The sequence below is a fragment of the Alexandromys fortis genome, unplaced genomic scaffold (assembly GCF_014885135.2).
Source record: "Alexandromys fortis isolate MF-2015 unplaced genomic scaffold, M_Fortis_MF-2015_v1.1 scaffold_72, whole genome shotgun sequence".
NCBI lineage: Eukaryota > Metazoa > Chordata > Mammalia > Rodentia > Cricetidae > Alexandromys > Alexandromys fortis.
Window position 1 is genome coordinate 6563197 of NW_026067969.1, and position 26577 is coordinate 6589773.

Sequence of the window (26577 nt, forward strand, 5' to 3'; positions counted from 1 at the left end):
TAACTGGTCCCTTGTTCCTTGCCTGTCTTGGGTGTCTCACTCATGCCAAGCCCATGCTGGGTCCCGTGGTGAAGGCGCTGCCTGGCTATCACCAGCGGGGACAGTTGAGGGAGCTGGTTCTGGAGGAGGGTAGCATTTCAGAAGGGACCTAGAGCCAGAGTGAGGGAGCAAGAGAGGGGTCCTGAGGGCACTGGGGGAGGGAGGAGAGATACAGAGGCTTCGGGTGGGGAAGGTGCCTAACTGTCTCTGAAGCAGGAACGAGAGGCAGGAGATGTCCCAAGAGCATATCCTTCAAGAGTGGCCATTGTTAGAGCCATGCCTGCTGATACAGGCTTGTGGTGGAAGCTACTCTAAAGGCTGGGGATTTTGAGTTCAAGGTTTGTGTGGGCCATTTTATGAGATAAAAATGAAGAGAAAGGGGTGGAGATGTAGCTCCATGGTCAAGCCCTTCCTAAGATGGAGGCCGAGGCCCTGACTTCTGCCCTCAGTGCTGCAAGAAAGAACAGAGAGGATATTTCTTTTTCTCTCATCAAAAATTCCCACTTTTGATGTATGTGCATTGGGGATACTTCCCCACATTTGTGGGTGTCTGAAGTGTGAAAACCACTCCCATAATTAACAAAGGTCTGATGTGGAAACAGCTGCTGTGTCACAGTTACCCTGAGCCTTCTGGGAGGGGCTGCTCACAAGCCCAGCCCAGCCTGGCCCTGCAAGGAGGGCAGTGTGGCACCCCCACATCAGGGACCCTCAGAGGTGTCAGGAGACCTCTTCTGTGTGGGTGACTGGGGCTGAGCGAGGAGGTTTGCCACTCCCACCACCTGCCCAGTGGCTTTGCTAGTGCCTAACTTCGCAGCCCAGGGTCTCCACCCACAGGACACATTCGCTGGATGTGCCTAGCTTGCCCTGTGGCCCGAGTCCTCCCAGAAGCAACAGCGATGTTGAGCTGCAACCCCTTGCTTGGCTGAGGCAGGGCCTGCTCGTTGCTCCCATGCAGACAGAGGCATGGTGCTTTATTCTCCGTGGTATCCATGTAACCGTAGCTAATTTCATGACAAATGGCATCCCTAAAATACAGCACAACTATTTTTATAATGTGGTGTTTGAGGTTAAAAATTCAAATTAGAGATTAATTGCTGTTTCCAGATCTGTGGATAAGATGGCTTTGGTTCGACGTGTGTCCCCAGAGCTGCACGAGGCCTTGTATCATGTCTAGAATATGCATGCACATATGTCCATACACATGCCTTGGGGGGCCAGCACCATTGGTCAGTGCAGTATTTGCGTTCATTGCAGTGCTGACCACCCCTCCCGCTTCCTTCTTTACCCAGGACTCAAGGGTCCAAGTAGTGACCAGATCAGGCTCCCCTTTGCAGAGACAAGCAGCTCCAGAGTTTGGGGAGCAGATGACAGAGGGAATGCATAGAGTAGGGGCGTCAGAGAAGGAAGGGAAAGGGCCAGGTGAACCTCCTTTGCCCACTCTTGGCTTCCCCGGCAGCCTCTTTCCCGCAACCTCCAAATCAGAACCAGATGTCAAAGTGAGGTCTGAGGCAGGATGGATGGGCGAGGTGGGAACTCTGCCAGGCAGGGAGGCTTGCCAGACCAGCTCTGTTCCCAAGAGGGTAGGTGTGGGAAGGGTGTCCCTCAACACACACAGATCAGTTCAGAGCCCCCCCCTTCCACACACACACACACACACACACACACACACACAAGACTTCTGGTCTCTGGGGAGCTCAGTCGTAGCTTCTCAGCTTGGTGGCCACCCTGGAGACCTGAAGTGACCCTCCCTCCACTGTCCCAATTTCTGAAGATGGATGTGATGTGGCTATTGGGGGTGGAGTCAGAGAGCAGTAGCTCCCCGAGGGGCTGTCGGCCCAGGGCTTTGTCTGTGTGTCTAAGTCCACAGAAGAGGAGGTCCAGGGAACCAGTGGAGCCAGAGGCTTCCCTCTGTGAGCCTCAGGGGAAGGTGAGGTGGTGGCCACACCTGCCCAGAGGTGAGGGTTGTGATAAAGGGAACTCGCGCCCCGCAGCTTGTTGCGTCCATACCTGCCCTCATTCTTCCTTCCATGACTGTTATTGGCAGCGCCTGCGTTGGAAAGAGAGAATTCTTTGTGCACACAGACACGCCCTTGGCAGCTGCTGGTCCCAAGGGACCCTCATCTTCTCAGCATAGGGATGAGGGAGTGTCCCAACCCAAACCAACTCCATATTAAGGCAAAAACTGTCCCTCTGCCTCCAGCCCACCCTGGGGCGGGGCAGGGAGAGTAGGTCTGTCTAGCTGGTCTTTGGCTGGCAGGTAGGGGGCCAAGATGACGTGGGAGGTGCAGCTGTGAGTCCACCCTTGCCGGAGAGCTTTGCCTGTTCCAGGGGACAGCTACAGGGTCACCAGTTTTGCCCTCAGTCTCTGGCACAGCAGATAGACACAAAAGCCTGGGGGGGGCTCCATCTTAGGGTTCCCTGCTCCAGGTGCAGACCTCAGGTTGTGAGCCTACCTCCCCTCCAGTAGCTCCTATGACATGGCCTGCAGAGCCACTGTGAGATCTCCAGGTGATGTCTCGGTCAGCATGGAGTCTCAGCTGCACCCTGCTTTGTGACAGTGGTTAATAGTCTCTGTCTTAGGGGCCCCTGCTACCAGGACAGGCTGCAAAGATCCATATGCCCTGCAGCTACCAGAGGGACCCATCAACTGGCATATGGAAAGGACAGGACTGGGCACCCAGGAGAAAGCATTCCCAAAGCAGGTCCATCCGGTGTGGTCCTGCACAGATACAGAGGGTGTTCTAGGGGTGGAGGCACACCGCCCTCATTTTGTCAGGGTGGGGACAAGGGCTTTAGCATGTTGTAGTCAGGCAGGATCAGGGTGTCATCTACAACTACTCGGAATCTGTCTCAAGGACCAAGATAGTGTGTCAGTTGGCAGAGCGCTTGCGGAGCGTGCAGGAGGCCCTGGGCTCTGCCCTAGCACTGCATAAACCAAATGTGGTAGCACTCAGCTGTAAAACCAGCACTTGAGAGATGGAGTCAGGAGAGCCAGAAGTTCAAGGCTGCACATGGGTCTGTATGACCTACCTCTGTAGGAAAGGGCAGAGACAGAAACAGAAAGGCCCGTGATAGAAGACTGGGCCCAGCTATGCCTGACACTGCACGCTCTGGTTTTGCCTAAGCTCGCCTGCTCAGGTCCTCCCCAGCTCTCTCTCACTCTGGCTGATGCATGGCTCAGGGAAGGGAGGAAACTGACACCCAGCTGCCAAAGCTAGGGGCCTCATGGCTCACTTCGGGGCTGTGCTAGGTCAACCTTAGGAGCCTGTGGTAGATGGGCACTCTGTTCTCACAGTGCCATGCCAGGGCCCGCAGGACAGAGGTCCCTGCGCATCCAGAGCCTCAGAACCTGAGTGGCATCCAGCTGCTTCTTGTCTGGAAAGATTCCAACATCGATTGTTGGAGAAGAGAGGCTGGGGTTTCTTGCTTAAAGAGGAGCTGGGCACATGCTAATGAAATCAGAAGACTCAGTTTAGGGATCCAGGCTCAAATTATGCAAAAAAGTTCCACCTGTCATAGGTTTTGATTGGGAACAGTTCTTCCCCCTCTCCTGACTTCCCCCCTAAGGGCTGAGGGTTTGCTGGAAGGGTTAGTGGAGACAAAGGCTATATAGATAGTCTAACCTGCACAGCCTACTCTTGTAGGTGGGTGAGGGGCATAGACAGCCTCGTGCAGGGCATTAGACAGAATGGAGGCTTCCATAGGCTCAAGTTCTGTTCATGACTTCAGCTTGGAGTCTGCAGTGGTGGGAGGGCTGAGGGTCCAGAAATGTAGCAGTCCTCCTAATTTAGTGTCCCTGCTTCTGGGAGTCAGGCAAGAGATTGTGCTGTTTTGTATTTGTGGTGCTTTGAAAGAAAATGGTCCTCATAGGGAGTGGAACTATTAGGAGGTGTGGCCTTGTTGGAAGTGTGACACTGTGGGGGTGGGCTTTGAAGTCTCTTTTGCTCAAGCTTCCCTCAGTGTGAGTCAGTCAACTTCCTGTTGCCTGCAGTATGCAGCACTCTCTGCTCCTGCACCATGGCTGTCCGTGCACCTCCGTGCTCCCAACCATGATCCCTGCCATGATAATGATCTGAACCTCTGAGACTATAAGCCACCACAATTAAATGTTTTCCTTTATAAGAGTTGCTGTGGTCATGGTGTTTCTGCACAGTAATGAAAACCCTAAGAGTGGTTTTTTGTTGTTGTTTTTTTTTTAATTTTTCCCTTAGTATACTGGGAATGAAACCCAGGGCCTCATGCATGCTGGGTAAGTGCTCTGCCACTGAACTACAATACTAGACAGGAGTCCTCTTTTTACCCCTTTTAAATGGATTTTTTTTCTTTTCCTTTTGGACAGTCTCTCATGTAGCCCAGGCTGGACTTAAACACCTATCCGTCCTGCTTCTGCCTCCCACGTGCTGGGATTACTGGCTTCCAAGCAGACTTTTTTTTTCTCTAGAGGCGTTTTAAAATTTCCACAAAACTGAGCAGAACGATTTCCCAAATACCCTCCTGCCCGCCCCCTCAATACACCTTGCCAGGGTGGGTGGAGCATCAGTTATGATCAGCTGACCTTCACAGGCACACGCCACCCCCGTGTCTACAATCAGAAGGGGCCACCTGTTGTTGTTCAGGGTCTGCTCTTCTAGCAGAGCTGCCCTGGAAACCCTCTGTGCCCAGGCTCCTCCCCTCCCTCTCCTCTTTCCCAGGAACCACTGTCCCGGTTGGTCTTCATGATTTTATATTATTTTGCACTGAAGATTGGATGGGTCTTTTTCGCATTTGGCTTTCTTCTCTTTCTGATATGAAGATGCATATACATCTTCCTCGATGTCATTGCCGTCTTCCTCCTCTTCTTCAAAAGATTTACTTATTTATTTATGTACATGTGTGTTTGCTTTGCACGTGTGTGCAAGAGTCCTTGGAGGCCAGAGGCATTGATCCCCTGAAGCTGGAATTAGATGCCCTGTGAGTCACTAAACATGGTTGCTGGGAACTGAACTCAGGTCCTCTGAAAGAGCTGTGAGGACTCTCAACTGCTGAACCATCATTCCTGACCTGTGTCATCTTCCTTGTTGAGACAGGTCTTTCTATATAACCCTGACTGACCTCAAACTTGTGAAGATCCCCCTGCCTCCACCTCCTCTGTGCTATGATTACAAGCATCCACCACCATGACTGGCTTTTGAATTTTAAAATATTGTTATTGTTGTGGGTATGTGTGCCCCATCAAGAGTACGGAGGCAGGATGACAACTCTGTGGAAATGGTTGCTGTCTCCTTCCACCTTTATGTGGGTTCCAAGGATCAAATTCAGGTCCTCAGGCTGCTAACCTACCGAGCCATCTCACCAGGCCACAGCTAACTTTTTATGTTTATGTTTTGAGACATGGTCTGTGTAGCCCAGGCTGGCTTAGAGCACACTCTCTAGCCCAAGATGACCCTTGGCAGTGCAGGGATTGTGGGTGTACCCCACAACACGTGGAAGAACAGCGCCTCCTTTTCGGTGTGAGCGACAGCCCTCTGTCACAGGCTGTCCAATACCCACCGGAGGACATGCCAGTGACCAACCTCAGCTCATGACGTTGTGACTGTCCTCACACAGGTGTTGGTGTGTACAGACTCTTCCGCTCACTGGAGTTGATATCCACCAGAGTGACATCTGAAAATGGCAGTGAGAGGGTCCAGAGAGAAACTTGCAGCTGGGAGTTCTGCTGCCGCCAGCCCCTCCCCCACCCCCACCCCCCTACCCCACTCCTGATCCCTTGCGGTCTATCTGATAAATTTGCCTTTTGTTCTCTGAAAGAAAAAAGTGGCAGACATGGAAGTGCACGCTGTAATTTCAGCACTTGGAAGTCTGAGGCAGGAGGATTCTTCTGAGTTGGGGACTAGCCTGTCTGCACAGTGAGTTCCAGGACAACCAGAGCTTCATAGTAAGAGCAAAACAAAATAAAGTGTTTAATTGTGTGTGTGAATGTGGACACACGCATGCTTCGGTGCACATGTGGGGGGGTCAGAGGGCAACTTTCAGGAGTTGGGTCTCTCCTTTCCACCTAGCTAAGGCAGGGTCTCTCTTGTGTACTCCAAGCTGGCCTGTGAGGCCCCCGCTGACTCAGTCCTCCTTTCTTGGCCTTCCGGCTGGGTTATAGGCACACACTGGTGCTTGTGGGTTTTTATGTGGGCTATAGGGATCCACCTGAAGTGATCAAGCTTGTACAGCGAACAGTCTTACCTATAGCGCCAGCTCCCATCCCAGATTATCGTTTATTGTTATTGGTACGTGTGTGAGAGAGAGGAGGGGGAGAGAAGGAGGGAGGGAGAGGAAGAGCAAGCGGGCATGTGTGTGTGTGTGTGTGTGTGTGTGTGTGTGTGTGTGTGTGTATGGAGGTCAAAGGAGAACTTCAGGAGTTGATTCCATTCTTTACCGTGGATTCTGGGAATTGAACTCATGTTGTTCCAGCAAAGGTGTGCCAAGAAGATGGGGCACCCAGGCTAGCTCAGAGAGGTCTAGGGTAGGACCACAGGACCCACAGTGGAGCTTTTGGGGTAACCCTGCAGCCCATGCAGATGTTCAACACTCTACAGTGGCAGGTGGTCAGGTCCAGTCTAAGCTGGAACTCAGGAAGACCCAAGGTCATTTTGTAAGTCTCAAGGGGTGTTCTCAGCCTTCAGTACAGAAGGGCGCTAACCAACTGTGCCTCCATGAGAACTTCGGAGCTAGGCTAAGAGACCAGAACATGGGCATGGTATGGAAATGAGGCAAGGTGACAGAGTCCCGTGGCCACAGTCCGCCATGGGCCCTCTGCAGTGTTCAGAATGTTTGCTGCACAGACTTGATCACTTGGGTTTGGTCCCCAGAAACCACATGAAGTGGCCTTTCTGAAGAGCCGGACTGAAGAAGTGACAGACAACTTGTAGAATGATCCTGGCTCTCAAGTCCCTGCTGGTCAGTTGCTTGTTTGGTTTATCACCCAGCCTTGTCTCGCTCCTCCCCCGCCCCCACCCCGAAGGAGAAAATGAGCCCTTCCAGTTCCGCACCTGCTGGTGAGTTCGGTTGGAAAGTAGGAAAATGTCTGCATGCTGCTCTCAGGGATGGGGGTTTAAACAGTCTTTGGCTAACATCTCACCCGCTGCGAGTCAGCAAATTGGTTTTGTTCTACAATTCAGACTTGATGATACCTGGCTGAGCGAGCCCTCCCGGTGGATTTGGGGTGGGGAAGGTTCTGCAGCGTTTCTGACCTGCTAGAACACAGCTCAGAAAAAGGTGAGCGCTGGCTTCGATGTGGCCCGTCTCCTTAAAAAGCTCCGGTAGAGCCAATTAGTCATTGTATCTGCAAGCACGTTTGTGTAACTGGGAGGAGCCAGGACTGCCAGCCACTCAGTAGCCCATTGTAGCTCACTCCAATCTATCACCAGATACTGGAGTGTGAAGGACTACCCCTAAAGGTCGCAGTCGTCTCTACAAACCAACTAGGCTCTTCATCTGACGCCCACAAAGGCCTTTGTAGGCGGGCGGCCCTAAGGAGCACCAGTGAATCTGGTTTTGCCCTACTGCTGGGCTGGAGCCCCGGATGGTCAGTCACCCTCGATCCTGGAGAGTCTTACATCCCGGGGCGCAGGGACTAATGGTCCCGGAAAAGGAGAGTCTGCACCGCTGCCACCTTGGGGTGGTCTTGGGGGTACACAGGATGCCTTACAGCCGAGGATGGGGTCTTTACTGCTCCTTCTCGCCATATGGTCTCTGGCTTCCAGCCTCAGTTTCCCCGCCTGGGCCGTGGTGGGGGGTGGGGAGAGTGGCGGTGGTACCCGGGATGCGACAGGGCGGGGCGCGCCAGGCTGTTAACGGTGTCTGGGCCGCGGGGCTGCGGCGAGGCCGGCGCCAGGGCCGCGCCTGGAACCAGATGTGGCGGCGCCGCCCTGGCCGCCCCGGCGGCTCGCACGCTCGGCCTGGCGCACACATGGCGGGCGGCTGCGGGTGCGGTCCCCGGAGACCTACGACCCCAGACCGGCGTGGCGGGGACTGGGCCCTGGAGTCAGCTGAGAAAAGGGGAGCCCCGAAAACCAGTCTCCCACCGCGCCTGCCCCCTGCGGGCTGGGGACCCTCCCGCCCCGAGTTTGTTTGCTTAAGCCCTGCATAAGCTGTTTCAAAGCTGAGTCACCTCAAGGACTATCAGTTGGGGAGGGGATGAGAGAAGCGGGTGCAGATTTGAACCCCTGACTCTGCCGTGGGCTTGTCTGTCATTCACCGGACCAGCACAAGGATCTCATTGAAGCCTGGCCCATCGATACACCTGCGGGCCCTGCCGTGTGTGTGTGTGTGTGTGTGTGTGTGTGTGTGTGTGTGTGTCCGCGTATGCGCACTCATACACATGTGCATGTCAGCATTTGCACTCCTTTGGCCATGAAGTGTCCTGGGAAGCAGAGAGCTGATCTCTGAGATGCTAAGAGCTGCCGTCTAGGTGACCTCTGTGTCCCAAGCACATTTTTCTCTGCAAATTCCAAGTTAGAAACATCCACTTAGAGAAGGCAGTTAAAGAAACTTGCATAAAGGTTGCACAGACAGCATGGCAAAAGTGGGTGTTTCTGGAATTCCTTCCCCAGGGGGAGATACAAGCAACACCCACCCCTTCCTCATAAGCTCCATTTCACAAAAGTTCACCGTGGGTAGCCAAGGAGTATACTGGGCTTAGTTACGGAACGCAGGCAAGAGACTGCTTACAAGAACGGGGGACCCCAAAGCTGCCACACTGGGAAATTTTCACCAGACAAGGATGATAGATAGCTTCCATTAGATGGCGCTCTCTCTCCCTTTCTCCCCGCTCCCCCAACTCAGACACATACTTTATCCTCTTCCAACCAGTGTACTTCCTCACCTCTTGGAGACCCCAGGACCACGTACTCTTGGGGAAAAATTGCATGCAAACAGCTGGGACGGCAGGCTGGACCACTCAGGTGAGGTGATCCTCCTATCAGGCACTGGCAGCAGCCAAGCCCAACCTCTGTTCTTGTTAATGGGCACAGCTGAGGTGCTGAAGATGGTGGCTGTTTTACTGGGAGGAGCAGTGAACTCTGAATGGGTTCACATCACCTTCAGCTAAATAAATACCCTAACTAACTGTGGAGTGCTGTGCCCCAGGCACTGTTTTAAGAACAGCGTGGGCACGGGAAGTGTTTCTGCTGCCCTCTTTGCTACACTGAAGCTTGGAACTCGCACCCATAGCTGTCTCCAGTCTCCCAGCAGTGAGTCCGACTGGGATTGAGCCCCACGGCCTGGTCCAGACATTCAGCAGTCTTCCCCATGGTGCTCAGCAGATCACCCTCAGGCCTCTGTGGGTAGCGGAGCATGGGACATGAGAAAATGCTGGAGGTAACTGATGTGAATGGAAGGCCCCAGTCGACTTGGTTTTGAAAGCCAGTGGAAGGAAGAAGAGACAGTGCTTTTCACAAGAGACTTCTGGAAGAGGGGATCAAGTGGTTAAGCAAATAGGACTTCTTCACTAGACAGGTGTGGGTGTTGGGACTGAATGTCAGGCACCTGGTGTCAGCCTAACTCCATGCCACTTGCTTTGAGAAGCCTCAGGTCCCTCTGGTCACCTTGAATCAACTCCATGAGATGTCAAGATAAAAACACCCACTGATAGAATGCGACCTGTGCTACTCCAGCATATCCTGGATACCAGGCTTGTGAGCGTGCTCAGAGACCTCTGTCCCTGTTCCTACTAAGGAACCCGAGACTCAGAAAAGTGAAGCCCCATGTTCACAGAGTTGGCGGGGGAAGCCAGGACTTGAATGCTGCCATTGGCGTTGAACATGGGGTCCGTACTGCAGGCTGGAGGGGGTGTGTTGGAATGACAGTCCTGGAGTTGTGGCTTCACAGCCCATGCAGATGCACACCTTGTCCCTGGTATGTCTGTTCCAAATTCTGGCCCATTAACCAAAAAAGAAAATGGGGCCCTCACATAAACTGTAGAAGATTAATGGCAGCTGTGTGGCAAGGACACAGGACAGGAAGGATACGAAAAGAAACAATAAATACACCCCAGTGGTGGTGGTGCACACCTTCAATCCCAGCACTGGGGAGACAGAGGCAGGAGGATCTCTGTGAGTTCAAGGCCAGCCTGGTCTACAAAGTGAGTTTCAGGACAGCCAGAGTAATTACACAGAGAAACCCTGTCTCCAAAAGACAAAACCAACAAAACAAAACCAATATTTACTGTAGTGAGGGATGTATAGAGAGGCTCCACTGCTGTCCGTTGTTTCTTTTTCTTGAAAAGGAGAATTCCGATCTCCAGAGCCCCTCTCTGCATGGCTTTCTGTAAAAATGGAAACCTCTCTCTCAGTCCCGTGTAGTCCTGGCCACAGATGGCTACTGAGACATGCGCTGTTTTGCAGTGGAGGAATGAGGTTTGCATTCTTGGTTTTAATTAATCATTAATTAAAATTTTATTAGATTTATTCATTTTAATTTACGTGTATTTCACCTGCGAGGATACATGCCCATGTGCATGCTGGTTGCCTGTGGAGGTCAGAAGAGGGCATTGGAAACTGGAGTCAGGAATGGTTGTGAGTCACCATGTGGGTGCTGGGAATTGAACCCAGGTCCTCTGCAAGAGTAACAAGTGCTCTTAACTGCTGGTCTATCTCATTCAACCTCAGTAAGACAAAGGAGACCAGGAACAGCACGGGATCCCTGCTGCCAGGGGATGCTAGGACCAAACTCTGGTTGGTTCTCTGGAAGAGCAGCATATGATCTTAATCGGTATGACATCTCTCCAGCCCCTGGTTTGTTTCATCTTGAGATAGGACCTCATATAGCCCAGGCTGGCCTCTGTGTGGAAGAGGATGACCTTGAACCCCCAATTCTTCTGTCTCTGCCTCCTGAGTTCTGGGACCACAGATGTATGCAGACACACTGGCGTTCTTTCCTCTCTTGGATCAATGAGAATTCATACTCCAGTGGTTGTAGCATCAGGCATCAACATCCTGCTCTCTCTGCCCTCCACAGCACTGGGTGGCAGCCATACATGGCCACTCGGAGTTTTCTACCCGGGTGCTATGACCCAGACTTGTACAGTGGGCACTTTGCCCTCTCAGCCATTTTCCAGCCCAAAGGTTGCTTTTATGGCTGTCCTGGAACTCTGCAGACCAGGTTGGCATCAAATTCAGAGATCTGCTTGCCTCTGCTTCCTTCAGGGACTAAAGGCGTGTGCCACCACGCTCTGTTCCAAGGTTGCTTTTTTGACAAGCAGAATAGCATTGGTACATCCCAATGCTGCCTGTGTGCCTTGGAAGAATCTGGAAGATTTAGTATCAGTCCTGCTGCTGAAGGCCTGACTCATGGCTGGGAAAGCTGCTTTAGGGGTGAGCAAAGGGCACAGCCAGGCAGTGGTGGCACACGCCTTTTATCCCCAGAGCTCAGGAGGCAGAGGCAGCAGATCTCTGTGTGTTCGAGGCCAGCCTGGTCTACAGAGTAAGTTCCAGACAGCCAGGGCTACACAGAGAAAACCCGTCTCAAAAAACCAAAACAAACAAACAAAAAGAATGGACGAAGTTGGGCCAGGGATATGGCTCAGTTGGTAGTGGCTTGCTTGGCACACACGAGCCCTGTTCCAGCCACAGCACCACAGAAACCAGTCTTGGTAGTTCATGCCTGCAGTCCCAGCACTGGGGAGGTGGGGACAGAGGACCAGAAGTTCCAGGCCATCTGCTCCATAGTGTGTTGGAGGGCATTGTGGGCTACACAAGGCCCTGCTCTAAAACCCAGAGTGAATCTGGGTGGTGGTGGCACACACCTTTAATTCCAGCATCGGGAGGCAGAGGCACGCAGATCTCTGTTTGAGGCCAGCCTGGTCTACAGAGTGAGTTCCAGGACAGCTAGGGCTACACAAAGAAAACATGTCTCAAAAGAGTGAACTAGATGATCTTGGGAAGCAGAGTCCCCGGGTGCCACAGTGTCTCTTAGCATAAACTCAGTGTCACTGGGAGATCCCACGGGGAGGATGAATCAGGGCTGAGTGGGAGCACTCCCTAGAGGGAGGGTGGCTGTTTGGGGAGGCTGTGCTGAGAATGTGTTAGAGATGTTGGAAGATAGCTTCCTGGACCCGGACTCTGCACATCCCCCATGCTGGTGTCCTGAGTCCTGAGTAGACCTCTGTTGCAGACAGGTACTCCATCCTGCTGGCACACCACAGGGACACACATGTCTAGGCTAACTGGGTCGGTGAATGGGCCCAGTGCTCGGATTTGCTACAGTAGAGAATGGCCAGTCAGCAGCAGAAATCCCACTGCACTCAACCGCTGGGCGTGCTGAAGGCCTAGCACGCAATACCTGCTGGCTCTGTGCAGAAGGAAGGGGCCAGCATGGCAGCAGGCTGTGCAGTTCTTCAAGGACAGATGTCCTTTGGCTACTAGTCACTGAGGGGACAGAAAGAATGAACAAGATACCAGTGCTGTGTGGCTCGAGTTAGTTATATTCCCTCTCTGATCCTCACTGTCCCATTCTGCAAACTGGATTTAATAGCAAGGCCTTCCTGTTTTAGGAGAGGCTTCATAACCCAGCGTCAAGAGTATAATGAAAGTGGAGGAGGCAAAAGCCAAAAAAACAGGGTTGGGGAGAAGTCCAATCCCGACCGCAGGCCCCCTGCTGTGTAGAGGCAGGGGCAGAAAGTCTTGCTGGAGACAGCTCTTGGAGCCTCGCCTAGCAGGACTGGGCCAAGCTTGCAAAGCAATTTTTCCGCCTTGTAGGACTCACAGCTGGGTCATGGAAACCTCCAGTTGTGCCCTGGAGCTTGGCCTCTGGGAGGGTCACAGCAGGTCCCACCGGCCTGGGATGGGAGGACAGAGTGGCGGGCATGCCCATATCTGGGCTACTCTCAGAGATGGAGCTGGACCAGAACAGACTCCCCGGGGCCAGAAACAGCTTCGGGGAGTGGGTCCTGGGGAGGGTCCGGAGGTTTGGATGGGAACGGGCAAAGTACTAGCCATCTGCAAACAGGTTTTCCTGGGGAAAGGGAAGTGGGGTGGGGTCTGGAATGTATCCCCCCAACTCAGCAAGGTTCCAGGAAAGCCCTGCATGCCTGAGAAGGAGGTGGAAATACCGCTTGTCCCAGAAGACAAAAGAAACCCAGGATCTGAGAAGAGGATTCTCCTAGCCCCGGACACCCATGGGCCAAGTTTCTCCTTCTTGAATGCTCTGGAAGGGGCAGCATTTATTGTCTGGATGGTTGCCAGCTGCACCCTGGCTCAGTTGCCAGCCCACAGCTCAGCTTCCTGCAACCACCCAGGAATCCCCAGCGCCCAGGAAAACAGAGCATGGGGGTCCTACTTCCTTGGGAGAGCCTTGGCCAAGTCGCTTCTCTCACCGTACCTCAGTTTCCCCATCTGCAGATGAGGTTCTTTGTTGGTGACCTCTAAGACCCCTTCAGGCTCTGAGTCCTTCAGAGGATGAATGCTGGGTTGGGTCCCCAGAACTACCTGTGAATTTGCTCAAACCAAACCTAGCCAGGCATTTAGTTCATATCTGTAGTCGGGCTGAGGCAGGAGAATCGCTATGAGTTTGAGGCCAGTCTGAGATTAGAGAGATACACTTCTCAAACAAAACGGCAAAATAAAAAATGGGAGAGATGGCTCAGGAGTTAAGAGCACTCATTGATCTCCTAGAGGACCCGAGTTCAGTTCCCAGTGCCTACATCCAGTGGCTCACAGCTGTCTGTGACTCCAGCTCTAAGGATTCACACCCCCTTGTCTGGTCTCCATGGGCACCCACACACATAGCACACATATACACACCTCTTTTTGCCTTTTATACACTTAAGAATAAAATTAAATATTTTTAAAGATTTATTTATTTAATATGTATACAACATTCTGCCCCCATGTATGCTTGCATGCCAGAAGAGGGCTCCAGATCTCATTACAGATGGCTGTGAGCCACCATGTGGTTGCTGGGAATTTAACTCAGGACCTCTGGAAGAATAGCCAGCACTCTTAACCACTGAGCCATCTCTCCAGCCCTAAAATTAAATATTAATAAAATAACTGAACCCAGAGGTAGTGACGGATGCTTTTAATCCCAGCACTTGAGAGGCAGAGGCAGGTGGATATCTATGAGTTTAAGACCAACTTGGTCTATATAGTGAGTTCCAAAACAGCCCAGTGAGACACTGTCTCGGAAGAAACAAAAACTTAAAGACTGGATGTGATAGCCAAGTGTGTGGTGGTGCATGCCTTTAATCCCAGCACTCGGGAGGCAGAGGTAGGTGGATCTCTGTAGTTCGAGGCCAGCCTGGTCTACAAGAGCTAGTTCTAGGACAGGCTCCAAAATCCTGTCTTGAAAAACCAAAAACAAACAAACAAACAAACAAAAAAAGTAGGTCCTATACTAAATTGACAGTTGACCGTCAGCCATAGATTAAAACTCTCAGTCTGGACTTGGAGCTGGGGTCGTCTCCTCTCCCCACAGCCTCCCTGGTCCCTGTATGCTTCCGCGACAGTCAGATCCCTCACTCTTCAGAGCTTAGGGTAAGGGTCACAGGAATGGAGACCTGTGCGATCAGGGGAGCACTCGGCTCTGGTATGCCGGGGGTCTGTGACCCCATAGGTCTCGGTGGCATAGCACTGGTATCCCACTGGAAGCCTCAAGCCTGTGGCGACTTTTGTGTGCCTGGTCTTCCTTGTGCTTGAGAACAGCATGCAGAGTCTTCTGCCAAGTGGCACCTCCCTGTCCCCCAAGACATCAGGAGCTTGGCCTTGCCCGTGTTGGTTTCCTTGAGTTAGTCACTGAGGGTGACCCACACAGGATGCTCCATGTCTTTTCTCTGAGAGTACCAGGAACACTCAGACCTCTCCCACTGGGCCATGTTCTCATCCTCACTGCCATCGACTTTGTCCCCTGCTCCCTGACACTCCCTCTCCGAGCACCTTGAGCCTGGGAGACTCATAGCTATCACCTTTGCTTCATTCTTTCTCAACCCGAGTTTTCCCTTGTCCCCCATATAATATATATTATACGTATATATTATACGTATATATTATATATACGTATACGTATAATATATTATATCATAATTCATATGATATAATATCGTATATCATATATTATATAATTTATATACATGTAATATAAATGACATATAATGGATTTATGTCATACAATACCATATATAATATTTTATATATATTTTTTTTGTGTGTGTGTGAGAGAGAGATCTACGTATGTGTTTGTGCATGAGCCAGGCTGTGCACCTGACAAGGTGCCTGGGTAGAGGTCAGAAAGCAACCTCACCTTCTGCCTTGTTTGATGATGTTTCGTTTCCACTGTGTGTGCCAGGGTATCCGGTCTGTAATTGCAGGGGTTCTTCTGGGCTCTACCCCTGCTTCTCCACCATGGGGCTGCAGAGATTACCAATGGCTGCTACCTTGTCTGGCTTTACTAGGGGCATTTCAGCCACCGAGCTGCCTCCCCAGTCCACGTTGTGGGCTGTATTTCTACCTCTTTCAGTAATGTTCACAGCATTGATTGGCATGCATGGGGGCGGGGTTGTTGGAGGCAGGGTCTGTCTGGATAGCCTAGGCTGGTCTTGAATTCGAAGGCCTCCTGCCTCAGCTTCTCCAGTGCCTACACTACAGTGCATACCACCACCTGGCAAGTTCAGCTCTTTCCCTGGTTGGCATGCATCTCACCTCCCTGTGGGCAAGGGCTGAACGAGGTGTACGCATAAGAAGCTGGGAGAAAAACACCTTCTACAGAATGAGTTCCAGGACAGGCTCCAAAGCTACAGAGAAACCCTGTCTCGAAAAACAAAACAAAAGGAAAAAAGGGAAGGAAAGAAATGTGTACAATGTATCATGCCTTCCGTCGAGTGCGCACACATTTTCTCTGTCTCTCTCTTCTTTTATCTCTTTTTCTGTCTTTCTTTCTCCCTCTTCCTTAATAAATACTTATGGCTATTTCCTGTGTTTACGTGTCTGTTACCTGCCGCCACCGTGGGCGCGGCGCGTGCCCTCCTGTAGCCGCTTTCTCATGTTGGCACAGGCTCCGCCAACCCACCGCGGGAATCGTTTTTTAAGACAGGCCTCTGTCACCAGAGAGGCCCAGGTGTGGGTGGGAAGTTAGTCTGTGTCTTACCAGGGAACCCGGGATCCTCCTTTTCTACCTTATTCCTGGTCCTAAGTGTTGGGGACAGAGGCCAGCTCAGCCTGAGGACAAGCCTCTGATATGAGACATTAGCTCATGAGCCCAGGTGTAGTGGAGCTGATTCCTGGGGTAGGAAGCCCTCAGAACCCGGGCATCTCCTTCACTAATCCTGTTACCCAGTCCCTCCTCCTCCCTTCTCCTTTCCCCTCTTCTCTGGGCGCCAGGGCGGCCCCACAGCCAGGCCTGTGTACCTCATACAGGGATCCTCCCTTGAGGCTTTCAAGAGTCTGGGAAGCAGAGTTGCCTGCCTGATCCTCCCATCCTCCTCTGTACATGGTTTTCTAGAGACCCGTGAGCACTCGGTAGCCATCTTGCCCATGCAACCACCTCTGGAGGTGATTAAAACCCTTGGCCTGTGAGCTGATCCCTAACTTGGAACCCCAGCTCTGGCATTTACAGCCATGTGCTTTCAGCCAGTCGCTTAACCCACTGTGCCTCAGTTTCCCCACATGTAAAGTTATGCCAAGAGCCACCTGTGAAGGGCTGGTGTGGGTTAAAAGAGTTGACTCATTCCCACTTTGTAGATCTGATCCCAGGGATGGGGATGGTTAAAGGGCTTGCACGGCAGAGCGCTGCTAGGGATGGCCTAGCATCTAGATCTCGGCCCAAGGTCCCCCTCCTCAGCCAAAGGTCACGCCACTCACTCTTGTCCTTTTCTAGTTTTGGGTCTCTTCCTCCCTCCCTTCCTCCCTCCCTCCCTCTCTCCCTTCCTTCCTTTTTTAATTAACATTTTTTCTCCCTCCCTTTCTTCCTTCCTTCCTTTATATTTATTCTGTGTGCCTTTCTTATTATGCATCTTGATCCCACTCATTGCTCCATTCCTTCTTATCTGTCCTCTGCTCTTGCAACCTCCCCACTAGTTTTGAGTTTTTTTCCAATTTATTTATTTTTATTTTATGTGCATCGGTATTTTGCCTGCATGCATGTCTGTGTGAGGGTGTCGGGTCCCCTAGAACTGGAGTTAGAGAAACTTGAAAGCCACCATGTGGGTGCTGGGAATTGACACTGGGTCGTCTGGAAGAGCAGCCAGTGCTCTTAACTGCTGAGCCACCTCTCCAGCCCCCTCTTTTCTAGTTTTCTGAAACTAAGGTTCATGGAGACCAGGCTGGCCACAAACTCACCCCGTAGTCCAGGATAACTTGGAACTTCTGATCCTCCAACCTCTCCTTTCCTGGTGCCGGGATGCCAGGTGTACACAACCACACCCGGTTTGAGTGGTCTTCCCAGTGGGCTCCAGCGCTTGCTGTGTGCTAAGCAACACTGCTGATGACCTACCCCAGCCCATTGCCTCTCAGGCTCGATTTATAGCACCTAAGGCAGAAGATGTACCTTTCTTTTCCAGGGGCCCTCCAGAGGAAACCTGGTTTCTACCAAGCAGCTCCTGAAAAACCTCAACCAGCCCCCCACTCTGTCCCCTCCTGTCCCTGCCTGCTGTGTCCCTGGTTATAATACAGACTTTTCTCACAGCCCCCTCCCCCTGCCCCTGAGGACAGTCTCTTGTTAATTTGTTAAATCCGCGTCAAGGTCCCCGGGACCAGTGGTTTATTTTTCCAATCATGTTGGCAGAGATCACGTGGGATGGTGCTTATTTGGTCAGAATGAATGCTAATTAATAAAAGTTATTTATTTGGGTTGGAGCTCACCTCAGCCCAAAGGTCAGGCATGAACGACTGTTTGAAGTGTCCGCAGCGCTTGAGAAAGACAGGATGGACAGACCGAGTTTATCTGTCTTCTAGAGAATTCTCAGCGATCTCCCCCAGGCTACTTAGACCCTAAATTACATGGAATACGAGCATACAAGTGGAGAGGGACACTTGGGTGTTTGGCAGCAAGCAGGGCTATTAATGTCATTGGGTCACAATCAGGAAAATAAATGGTGTGTGTGCCCATCGCTTGGTCATCGTGATATCATTGGGAACAGTGTCACTTAGGTTATAAGAGACCAAAAGCCGCAGAGGCCTCCTGTCTCAAGGTCCTGGCCCAAGCTCAGCAGAGCAGTGTGCTCATGAGAGTTTGGGTTGTGTAGATTCTCTGTCTGCGTGCTTCTTTGGATTTATATTTTGTTTGTTTTGGTTTTTCAGACAGGATTTTTCTGTGTAACAGCTGTGGCTGTCCTGGAACTAGCTCTGTAGACCAGGCTGGCCTCAAACCCAGAGATCGGCCTGCCTCTGACTCCACTGGAGTGCTGGGATTAAAGGCGCGTGTCACCACAGCCACAACCCAGCTGCTCCTTTGTTTTGTTTTGTTGTTGTTGTTTGTTTTATATCTGCTCCAGGGGTAGAGTCAGGACTCCATTCATGTAAGTGCTCTACCACTGAGCTGCATCCTCAAGCCCTCTTATTTTTCCTTTAGAGTCTGATTTTCACTAACTTCCCCAGGCCGATCTTGAACTCAGTCTGTAGCCTAGGCTGCCCTTGAATGTGTGATCTTTCACAGAGATCTTTAGATGTGTGTAATTAGTCACACGCAGAAAGCAGAGAGTGGTCCTGGAACCAGAGGAGACTGCCCAGGCTCTGCTGGGATGCAGCCCACCCAGTGAATACCAGCCAAGGAGGGTTGCTCAGATGAGCCAGGACTTGCACACCAACTGGGGCCTGGAAAGAATTTATTTGTTTTCCAAATATCTGAAGCCAAGCTTGGAGCCCAGAGGGAATCCCTGTTCTCAGTAGGCAGAGCAGGAACCTGTGACGAGCAGGCAAGACTGTGGCCCTCACAAGAGCTGTGTACTTAAGGCTGTGACTCGGGAGGCTGCTGCCTGGGCTTTGCGGTGGCTGAGCCCCCATCCTTCCACCACTGTACTGGAAAGGATACAGGACCAGGCTGTGGCACAGAGCAGGAGGGCTCATTTGTTGAGCAATGGCTGTATGTGCTCTTGCACTAAGGACTCTTTGCAACTCACACAAGCTTTAGTTTTAGAGCAAGCTATTGTCCCTAAACCCCCATTATGGAGACTTCCTCTAGGGACCAGACACTGCTCAGTCTGTCAGGGAGACTCTGAATCTCTGCATTGGTTGAGAAGATGAGGCTAGAGGCTCATCACCATGGGCTCTGAGAGCTGCGGCAGACAGTGTCCCCAGGAGTGAGGTGGCTGTGGAAGGGGACAGTATGGGAATGGGGCTACTGAGCCTTTCAGCTGACATGGGTCCCAACTCCAGCTACACAGCCTTGAATGAGAGAGCCTGAGAGCCTCAGTTTCCCCATGTGTGAAGTGGCTCAGCACCTCACAGCCATGCTGGACTTTGGTGGGAGGATACTAAGATCATTTTTTGTGCAGACTGATTTTCCTGGAATGCTCTGCATCCAACTGACCTGCTGTCATGACCCAGGGAGTGGGGGTGAGGAGGTGATGGCTAAAGCCCCTTGATGGACCCCTGCTGGCATCAGGGAAGGGGTCTGGGCATTGGGAACTTTTGCTGTAAGTCACCACCACCATGTCTGGCCCCAAGTGTCATTGTTTCTTCCCACAATCCCTCAGCGAGCAAGCCTGCAAAAATGGTTTTCATTTAAACACCCCCAGTTTCCAATTGCCCAGAAACTTCCAGAAAAAACTCTCCTTTTTTGGCTGAAATGCCTCCTGCATTGGGTGTATGCCCAAGTGGCATTGCCTGAAGGAAGGCGGAAGTCAGCTCTGGGGATGGCTCATGTTCCCGAAGCTTCCATCTCTACTTTTGGGCTCTTGTTCACCACCTGACTCTTTCAGCACCCGGGCTTAGTTATTTTGGTTTAGGATTTCTTTCCTGTCCAGGGGTTGAAGGGTGGGGGTAGGGGTGGGGATGGGGACATTCCCAGGACCAGGCACACTCATCCATCTTAGCCTATTCACATAAGATCAGACAGGGGTGTGGAGTGACAAGGGGGCAGGGGGAGGGAACAGGTGACCAGGCCGGTTTGCACCAGTTATACCTCGTTCCCTCACCACTGCCTCCCCCTTACATTCGACTCATGTTTTCAAGTATTTCCCCAAACGGGAACACTCTGGAGATTAGCTCCTGCTCAGTCAGCTGCTGAGCTTTGGAGCAGAGGATGCCTGGACATGGGGGCAGGGCTGGCCTGCGTGCTGGAGCGCCCTGACTGGCATCCCACTTGCACCCCTGATGAACAAAACTGTCTGCAGGGCTGGACTGTAGCTCAGTGGTGGAGCTCGTGTCGAGCATGAGACCCTGGTTCTACCCCCAGTATTGAAAATAAATAAATTGATCAGGGGCTGGACATAGTGGTCTCTAATCCCAGCACTCAGGAGTCAGAGGCCTGAGAATTACTGTGAGTTCGAGGCCACCATGGTCTGCAAATTGAGTTCCAGGACAGCTACAGCTATACAGAGAAACATTGTGAGTGTGTGGATAGTTGGGTGGGGGATCCGTATGCCCTAGTATTCCCGTGGAGGTCAGGGGACATTTTTCACGGGAGTCAGTTCAGTTCTCGCCTTCTACCAGGTCCTGGGGATTGAACTCAAGCAATCAGGTTTATCTGCAAGGGCCCTTGGCCACTGAACTATCCTGCTGTTAACTATCATCTCCCTCTCCCCCAAGGAACACACTCGCTGTCTTCTGCAGTGCTAGAGACAAAACCCAGAGCCTCCCCCTGCCAGGCAAGTGCTCTGCTCCTGAGCTACGGGGTTTCCTTTGAGTATCAAATCCAGGGAGGAATGTGTCATTAAAGAAACAAAATACAAAGTATGGATCAAAGTCCCAAAGATGGCCTGACAGCAGGCTCTGATGACTGAGCAGCAGACACCAAGGCCTCCCAAGCAGCGGTGATGGGGAAAGGAACGGGACAGACTATAGAGTACTGCACACTGGCCACTACTCCACCTCTAAACATCTGTAGCCAAGATGCACAGCAAAAACAGATGCTCCTGTTTGCATGGGGATTCACTGCGATATTACCTTTAGTTTTCAAGACAGGGTTTCTCTGTAGCTTTGGAGCCTGTCGCGGAACTCACTCTTGTAGACCAGGCTGGTCTCGAACTCACAGAGATCCACCTGCCTCTGCCACCCGAGTGCTGGGATTAAATCATGTGCCACCACCACCCTGCTATAATATTCTTTTAGCTTTAAAAGATTGGAAACACACCAAGTGTCTATCGCGAGGACCCTGTGAACAAGCTACAGCACAGTTGCATAAGTGGTAAATAGCATGCAGCCGTGAAGAGAAGCAAGAAGTTCACCAACTGCCCCAGGAAGGCTTGGGGGGGGCATGATCAGTGTAAGCGACTCTTCCTCTACTACACATATTTTATTATACTTGAAAAACAAGAACAATACTGGAGGGGTGGGGCAGAAACTAATTAAAGGGCTGGAGCCATGGCTCAGTGGTTAAGATCTGCTCTTCCAGAGGACCCGGGTTCAATTCCCAGCACCCACATGGCAGCCCACACCTGTCTGTAGCTCCAGTTCATCCTTACACAGATATACACTCAGGCAAAACACCAATGTACACAAAATAAAACATAAAAAAATCTCATTAAAAAACTGGCTCCTGCAGGTAGAAGGAGGAACAAGAGGGAAAACAGAATCATGTGTGCAGAGATGGAAGGTTCCAGAATATTAGTAAATAAAACAACCCAGTCAGAGCCCCACACGCGTGGCATGGCAGCACGCGTATTAGCCTTTAAGGTTGTGTGTTGCAGTCATATGAACCATGCGGCACAGGATGGAGAAGCTGGGGCTCCTGTGTTGGCTGGACATGGCACTGTGGTGGGCGATGTCTCTTGGCTATTAAAGCACACATTTTAAGAGCTGGGAGGTAACTCAGTGGGCAACATGCTTGCTGTGTAAGCTTGCAGGTCCCCAGCATCTATGTGAAAATCCTGGGTACCTATAACTGCAGCACCAGGGTGGGGGCATAGATAGGAAGATCCTGGGGAGCTTACTGACCACAAAGTCTATCTAGAGAGACACTGTCTCAAAGAAGTGAAGAATGGATGGATGGATGAATGGATGGATGGATGGATGGATGGATATATGGAGAGGAGGATGGATGGGGGGATGGATGGATGAATTGACAGGCAGGTAGATGGATATGTAGATGGGTATATGGATGGATGAATGGGTGGATGGATGGTGGACAGGCAGATGGATTGATATATGGCTAGATGAGGGAATGTGGATGGATGGAGGGATGGATGGATGGATGAGTGGGTGGGTGGGTGGATGGACTGGCAAGTAGATGAATGGATATGTGGATGGGTGGATGGGTTGAAATATGGATGAATGGACAAATGGATAAGGGATGGATGTATATATGGAGAGGTGGACAGATGGATGGGTGGGAAGATGGATGGATGAATTGACAGGCAGGTAGATGGATATGTAGATGGGTATATGGATGGATGGATGGATGGATGGATGATATATGGGTGATGGATGAATGGGTAGTTCATTCATACCACTAATAGGTGGGTGAGTGATATGTGAACGTAGGTAGGCAAAAGGTAGCAGAATATGTCCTACCCTCAGGTCTGAGGCCATCTGCAGAGTAGACACAGGAAAGCCAGTGTAAGAGGAACAGATTGCTGATACTGTGGACATCCCCGGACAGGGCCACGGGGACCCCATATGTCACAAGGGACATTGTGGGCACCGTGCAGCCAGTCTGCTGACCCTCCATCTTTCCTTAGGTGAGTGTCCCAGCCCGGGCCGTGGCAGTGCCACCAAAAGAAAGAAGAAGCAGCGCCGGAACCGAACCACGTTCAACAGTAGCCAGCTGCAGGCACTGGAGAGAGTGTTTGAGCGCACGCACTACCCCGACGCCTTTGTGCGTGAGGAGCTGGCCCGGCGCGTCAACCTCAGCGAGGCACGTGTCCAGGTAAGTGGGACCCATCCAGAGGCTCCCAGAAGAGGAAGTGGCCATCCAGACTGGTGGCCACTGGTGGGCCAGGGGGGCAGGTACTTGCCTGGGGAGGTGGGGGTGAGCTCGGAGCATCCGGAGCCAGGAGAATGAAGTTCAGATGAAAGCCTCGCTACAGCTGGTAACCTGGAAGGAGCGAGACGTCAAACCCCGATCAGTTTCTCCCTGCAAATGAATAGATGCACCTAGAAGGAGTCCAGGGAGCTGACGCTTGTGTAAAAACGCAGAGCGGGGGTGGGAAGACGGCTCAGCAGACAAAGTGCCTGCCGTGGCATGAGGACCCGAGCGCAGATACCCAGCACCCTATAGAGCTGTGAGAGACATTGTACACCTGTAACGCCATGCTGGGAAGGTGGGGACAGGAGGATCCTGGGAGATCACTGGAGCCAGTCTAGACCAGGCAAGCCCAGGCTCAGCGGGAGACCCTGTCTCAATAAACAAATAGAAAGAAAAAGGAAATCGTGGAGCAGAATAGAGATCCAATAGTGGTCATTGACCACAGACCTCCCCATAACCATTTATGTGAGTGCATGCGTGTGAATACACACACACACACACACACACACACACACACACACACACAGATGAGGGTACACAGAGAAACCCTGTCTCAAAAAACAAAATAGCCGGGCGGTGGTGACGCATGCCTTTAATCCCAGCACTCGGGAGGCAGAGGCAGGCGGATCTCTGTGAGTTCGAGACCAGCCTGGTCTACAAGAGCTAGTTCCAGGACAGGAACCAAAACCACAGAGAAACCCTGTCTCGAAAAACCAAAAAAAAAAAAAAATAAAATAAGAAATTATTTAGTTTTCAGCTGTCCTTTGCCAGCTCTGTCCTGGGTACCCACCGGGTTCCCACCTGGGTGCCCATGTTATCCCAGGACCCAAGGGCTCACCCGCCCACTGATTTCTTTTTCACATGTCCTGCTCCCTGTATATGATGCAGGCACTGTTGGTCACTCCCATTCTAAGGCAGGAGTCCAAAGGTCAGAGAATGAAGCCACCAGCTCAGGGCTGGGACAGCACATTATGGGCCCAGATCCACAAGGATGTAGTTCCCCTCAAAATCTGCCAGACCCCACCTGCCACGCTCTCCCTCTCAGGTCTGGTTCCAGAACCGCCGTGCCAAGTTTCGCCGGAACGAACGTGCCATGCTGGCTACCCGCTCTGCCTCGCTGCTCAAGTCCTATGGCCAGGAGACCGCCATCGAGCAGCCGGTGGCCCCCAGGCCTACAGCGCTGAACCCGGATTATCTGTCGTGGCCAGCATCTTCCCCCTACAGGTGAGACTGGGGGCTCTTTGGGGCCACCTCTCTGGGGAGAGCTTGCATGGTGTATGGATGCGTGTGTATACATGTGGGTGTACATGTGGGTGTTTACGAGCCTGCGTGAGTGCTCAGGTATGCACAGCATCATGAGCATGCATGTGTCCACACAAGCCTTGATGTGCACGTGTGTACGCACCTGAGTATGGAGAGGGGAGAAGCCAGACCTGCCTGGAGGAGAGCAAAGTGTGGGCTCTACGCTGAGGTAGCTGGACCCACGCCTGTGTCCACCCTCCAGGCGGGAGACAGTCTGGGAGTTGAGGGCAAGTTTTCCCGTCCTGTAATCCTGGCGGGGTCTAGAACCATGTAGAGGAGTGGCTTTGTTGCTTAAAACAAACAAACAAATGAAATAAATTCCTTCTTTGGGCTAGAAAGATGGCTTCAGAGGTTCAGATTGCTGGCTAGTCTCACAGAGGCCCTGGGTTTGGTTCCCAGAACTCATGTGGTAGCTTACAGCCATCTGTAACTCCAGGTACAGGTGATCTGACACCTTTTACACTCCACCGGGACAAAACACTCATTTGGTGTAATAACATACATGTAGTCATATGCAATCATATGGTGTAGTGACATACATGCAGGCAATCATATGGTGTAGTGACATACATGCAGGCAATCATATGGTATAAAACATACATGTAGGCAGACACTCATACACATAATATAAAGGAAAATAAGGTTTTTTAAAAAATGGCTCCCTCCAAGATGGTCAGGTGGAAAGGAGCAGGCGCTAGGAGTCGGGCCATCATATCCCACAGCTCCATCCCCTCACCTGTGAGTTAGTTTGTGTGGCTCCTGGGTCTCCAGCCTCCCTCCCTGGTCCATCCTCACCCAGAGCTGTGCCATGGGACAGAGAGCACACGTCTCCATGTAGAGAGAAATGCCAACAAATAAAAGGTGATGGTCTCACGCCATAGTCTAGGCCATCCTCTCCTCAGCACCCCAGATATTAGGGATATAGTGGTGTGAGCCACTGCATTGGGCTAGACAGGCTCCTCTGACCCAGTCCTACCTCTGGATGCTTGTCTCCTCCCCTGACCCTGCCACCCTGGCGGGAGCCACCCTGAACTCATCAAAGGAAATAGGACTAGACAGATGCACCAATGGGTTCCTGTGTTTCCTGTCTTCCCAGCTCTGTGCCTCCCTACAGCCCTGGAGGCTCAAGTCCTGCCACCCCTGGGGTCAACATGGCCAACAGCATCGCCAGCCTGCGCCTCAAGGCCAAAGAGTTCAGCCTGCACCACAGCCAGGTGCCCACAGTGAACTGACAGTGTGCGCTGGGTCCAGCCTCCTTCCTGACCCAGTGACAGACAGCAGCAACGGAAGTGGCCTTGTCTGCGTCTGTCCCCAGGGAGACTGGGCTGCCTCTCCTGTGCCTTCTCTTCACCCCAGCTTCCTGAGTTCCAGAGGCCTGCTGGGTGCTAGAAGCGCGGGTGAACATCTCTCTGCCTATGGTGGCCGAGACTGTGGCCTGAGGTCCCTGGAGTGGCCTGGCCGGAAGGCGGAACAGGAGTCCGCCAAGGAACTCACTTATGTATTAAAACCAAAAAGCTTTTGTCTTTAAGGAATAAAACCATTTTTCTTAAGCTCCACGAGACTTCAGAAGGGCACAGTGGGTGCTCGCAGAGGGTGCCAGCACTTGGCTGGCTGGATCACAGCCCTCCTGACAGGTAGCAGTTTGCGGGTGGCACTGGGCCTGGACTGGCTCATACAGCAGCTTCGGTGGGGCTCACTGCCTGAGCTGTGTGGTTCTTCAGGTGTGGCACTGTCACCCCACAGGGTCCCCAGAAGGGAGAGGGGGCAGAAGGCAGAACCGGCCCCAGGCTTCATATCCCATTCTGAGACCCGTGGGAACACCTGAAGGAAGGCTCTGGAGGAGTCTTGCTGGGTGAATGGCAGATGGGTGGCCACGCTTAGAGGGTGGGGACTGGTGCTAGGTTTAAATTCTTTCCACTGAGCATGTGCAGAAGTGTAGCATCCTCTAGTCATTTGGCCATGGAGAGAACCCTAGTGTCCTTTCCAATTGCTGGGACAAAATACACTGGCAAAAAGCAACTTAGGGGAGAAAGGATTTACCTCAGCTCATAATTCCAGGTACATCCACCACTGTGACGAAGCCAAGGACCTTGAAGTGGCTGGACACACCCGTAGTCAAGAGCAGCGAATATATATGTTATTGCTCGGCTCCCT

The 26577-nt window shown here is 52.0% G+C and overlaps 1 protein-coding gene across 1 annotated transcript in view; it reads left to right on the forward strand.

The window, feature by feature from the left end:
* Positions 1–25982, forward strand: part of Prrx2 (paired related homeobox 2) — a 38675-nt gene extending 12693 nt beyond the window's left edge. Inside the window, exons 2-4 of the mRNA XM_050155342.1 lie at positions 22835–23022; positions 24167–24345; positions 25520–25982. Of these exons, the coding sequence (XP_050011299.1) occupies positions 22835–23022; positions 24167–24345; positions 25520–25655 (503 nt within the window). The 3' untranslated portion in view covers positions 25656–25982. The remainder of the gene's footprint in view (positions 1–22834; positions 23023–24166; positions 24346–25519) is intronic.
* Positions 25983–26577: the final 595 nt, after the last annotated feature.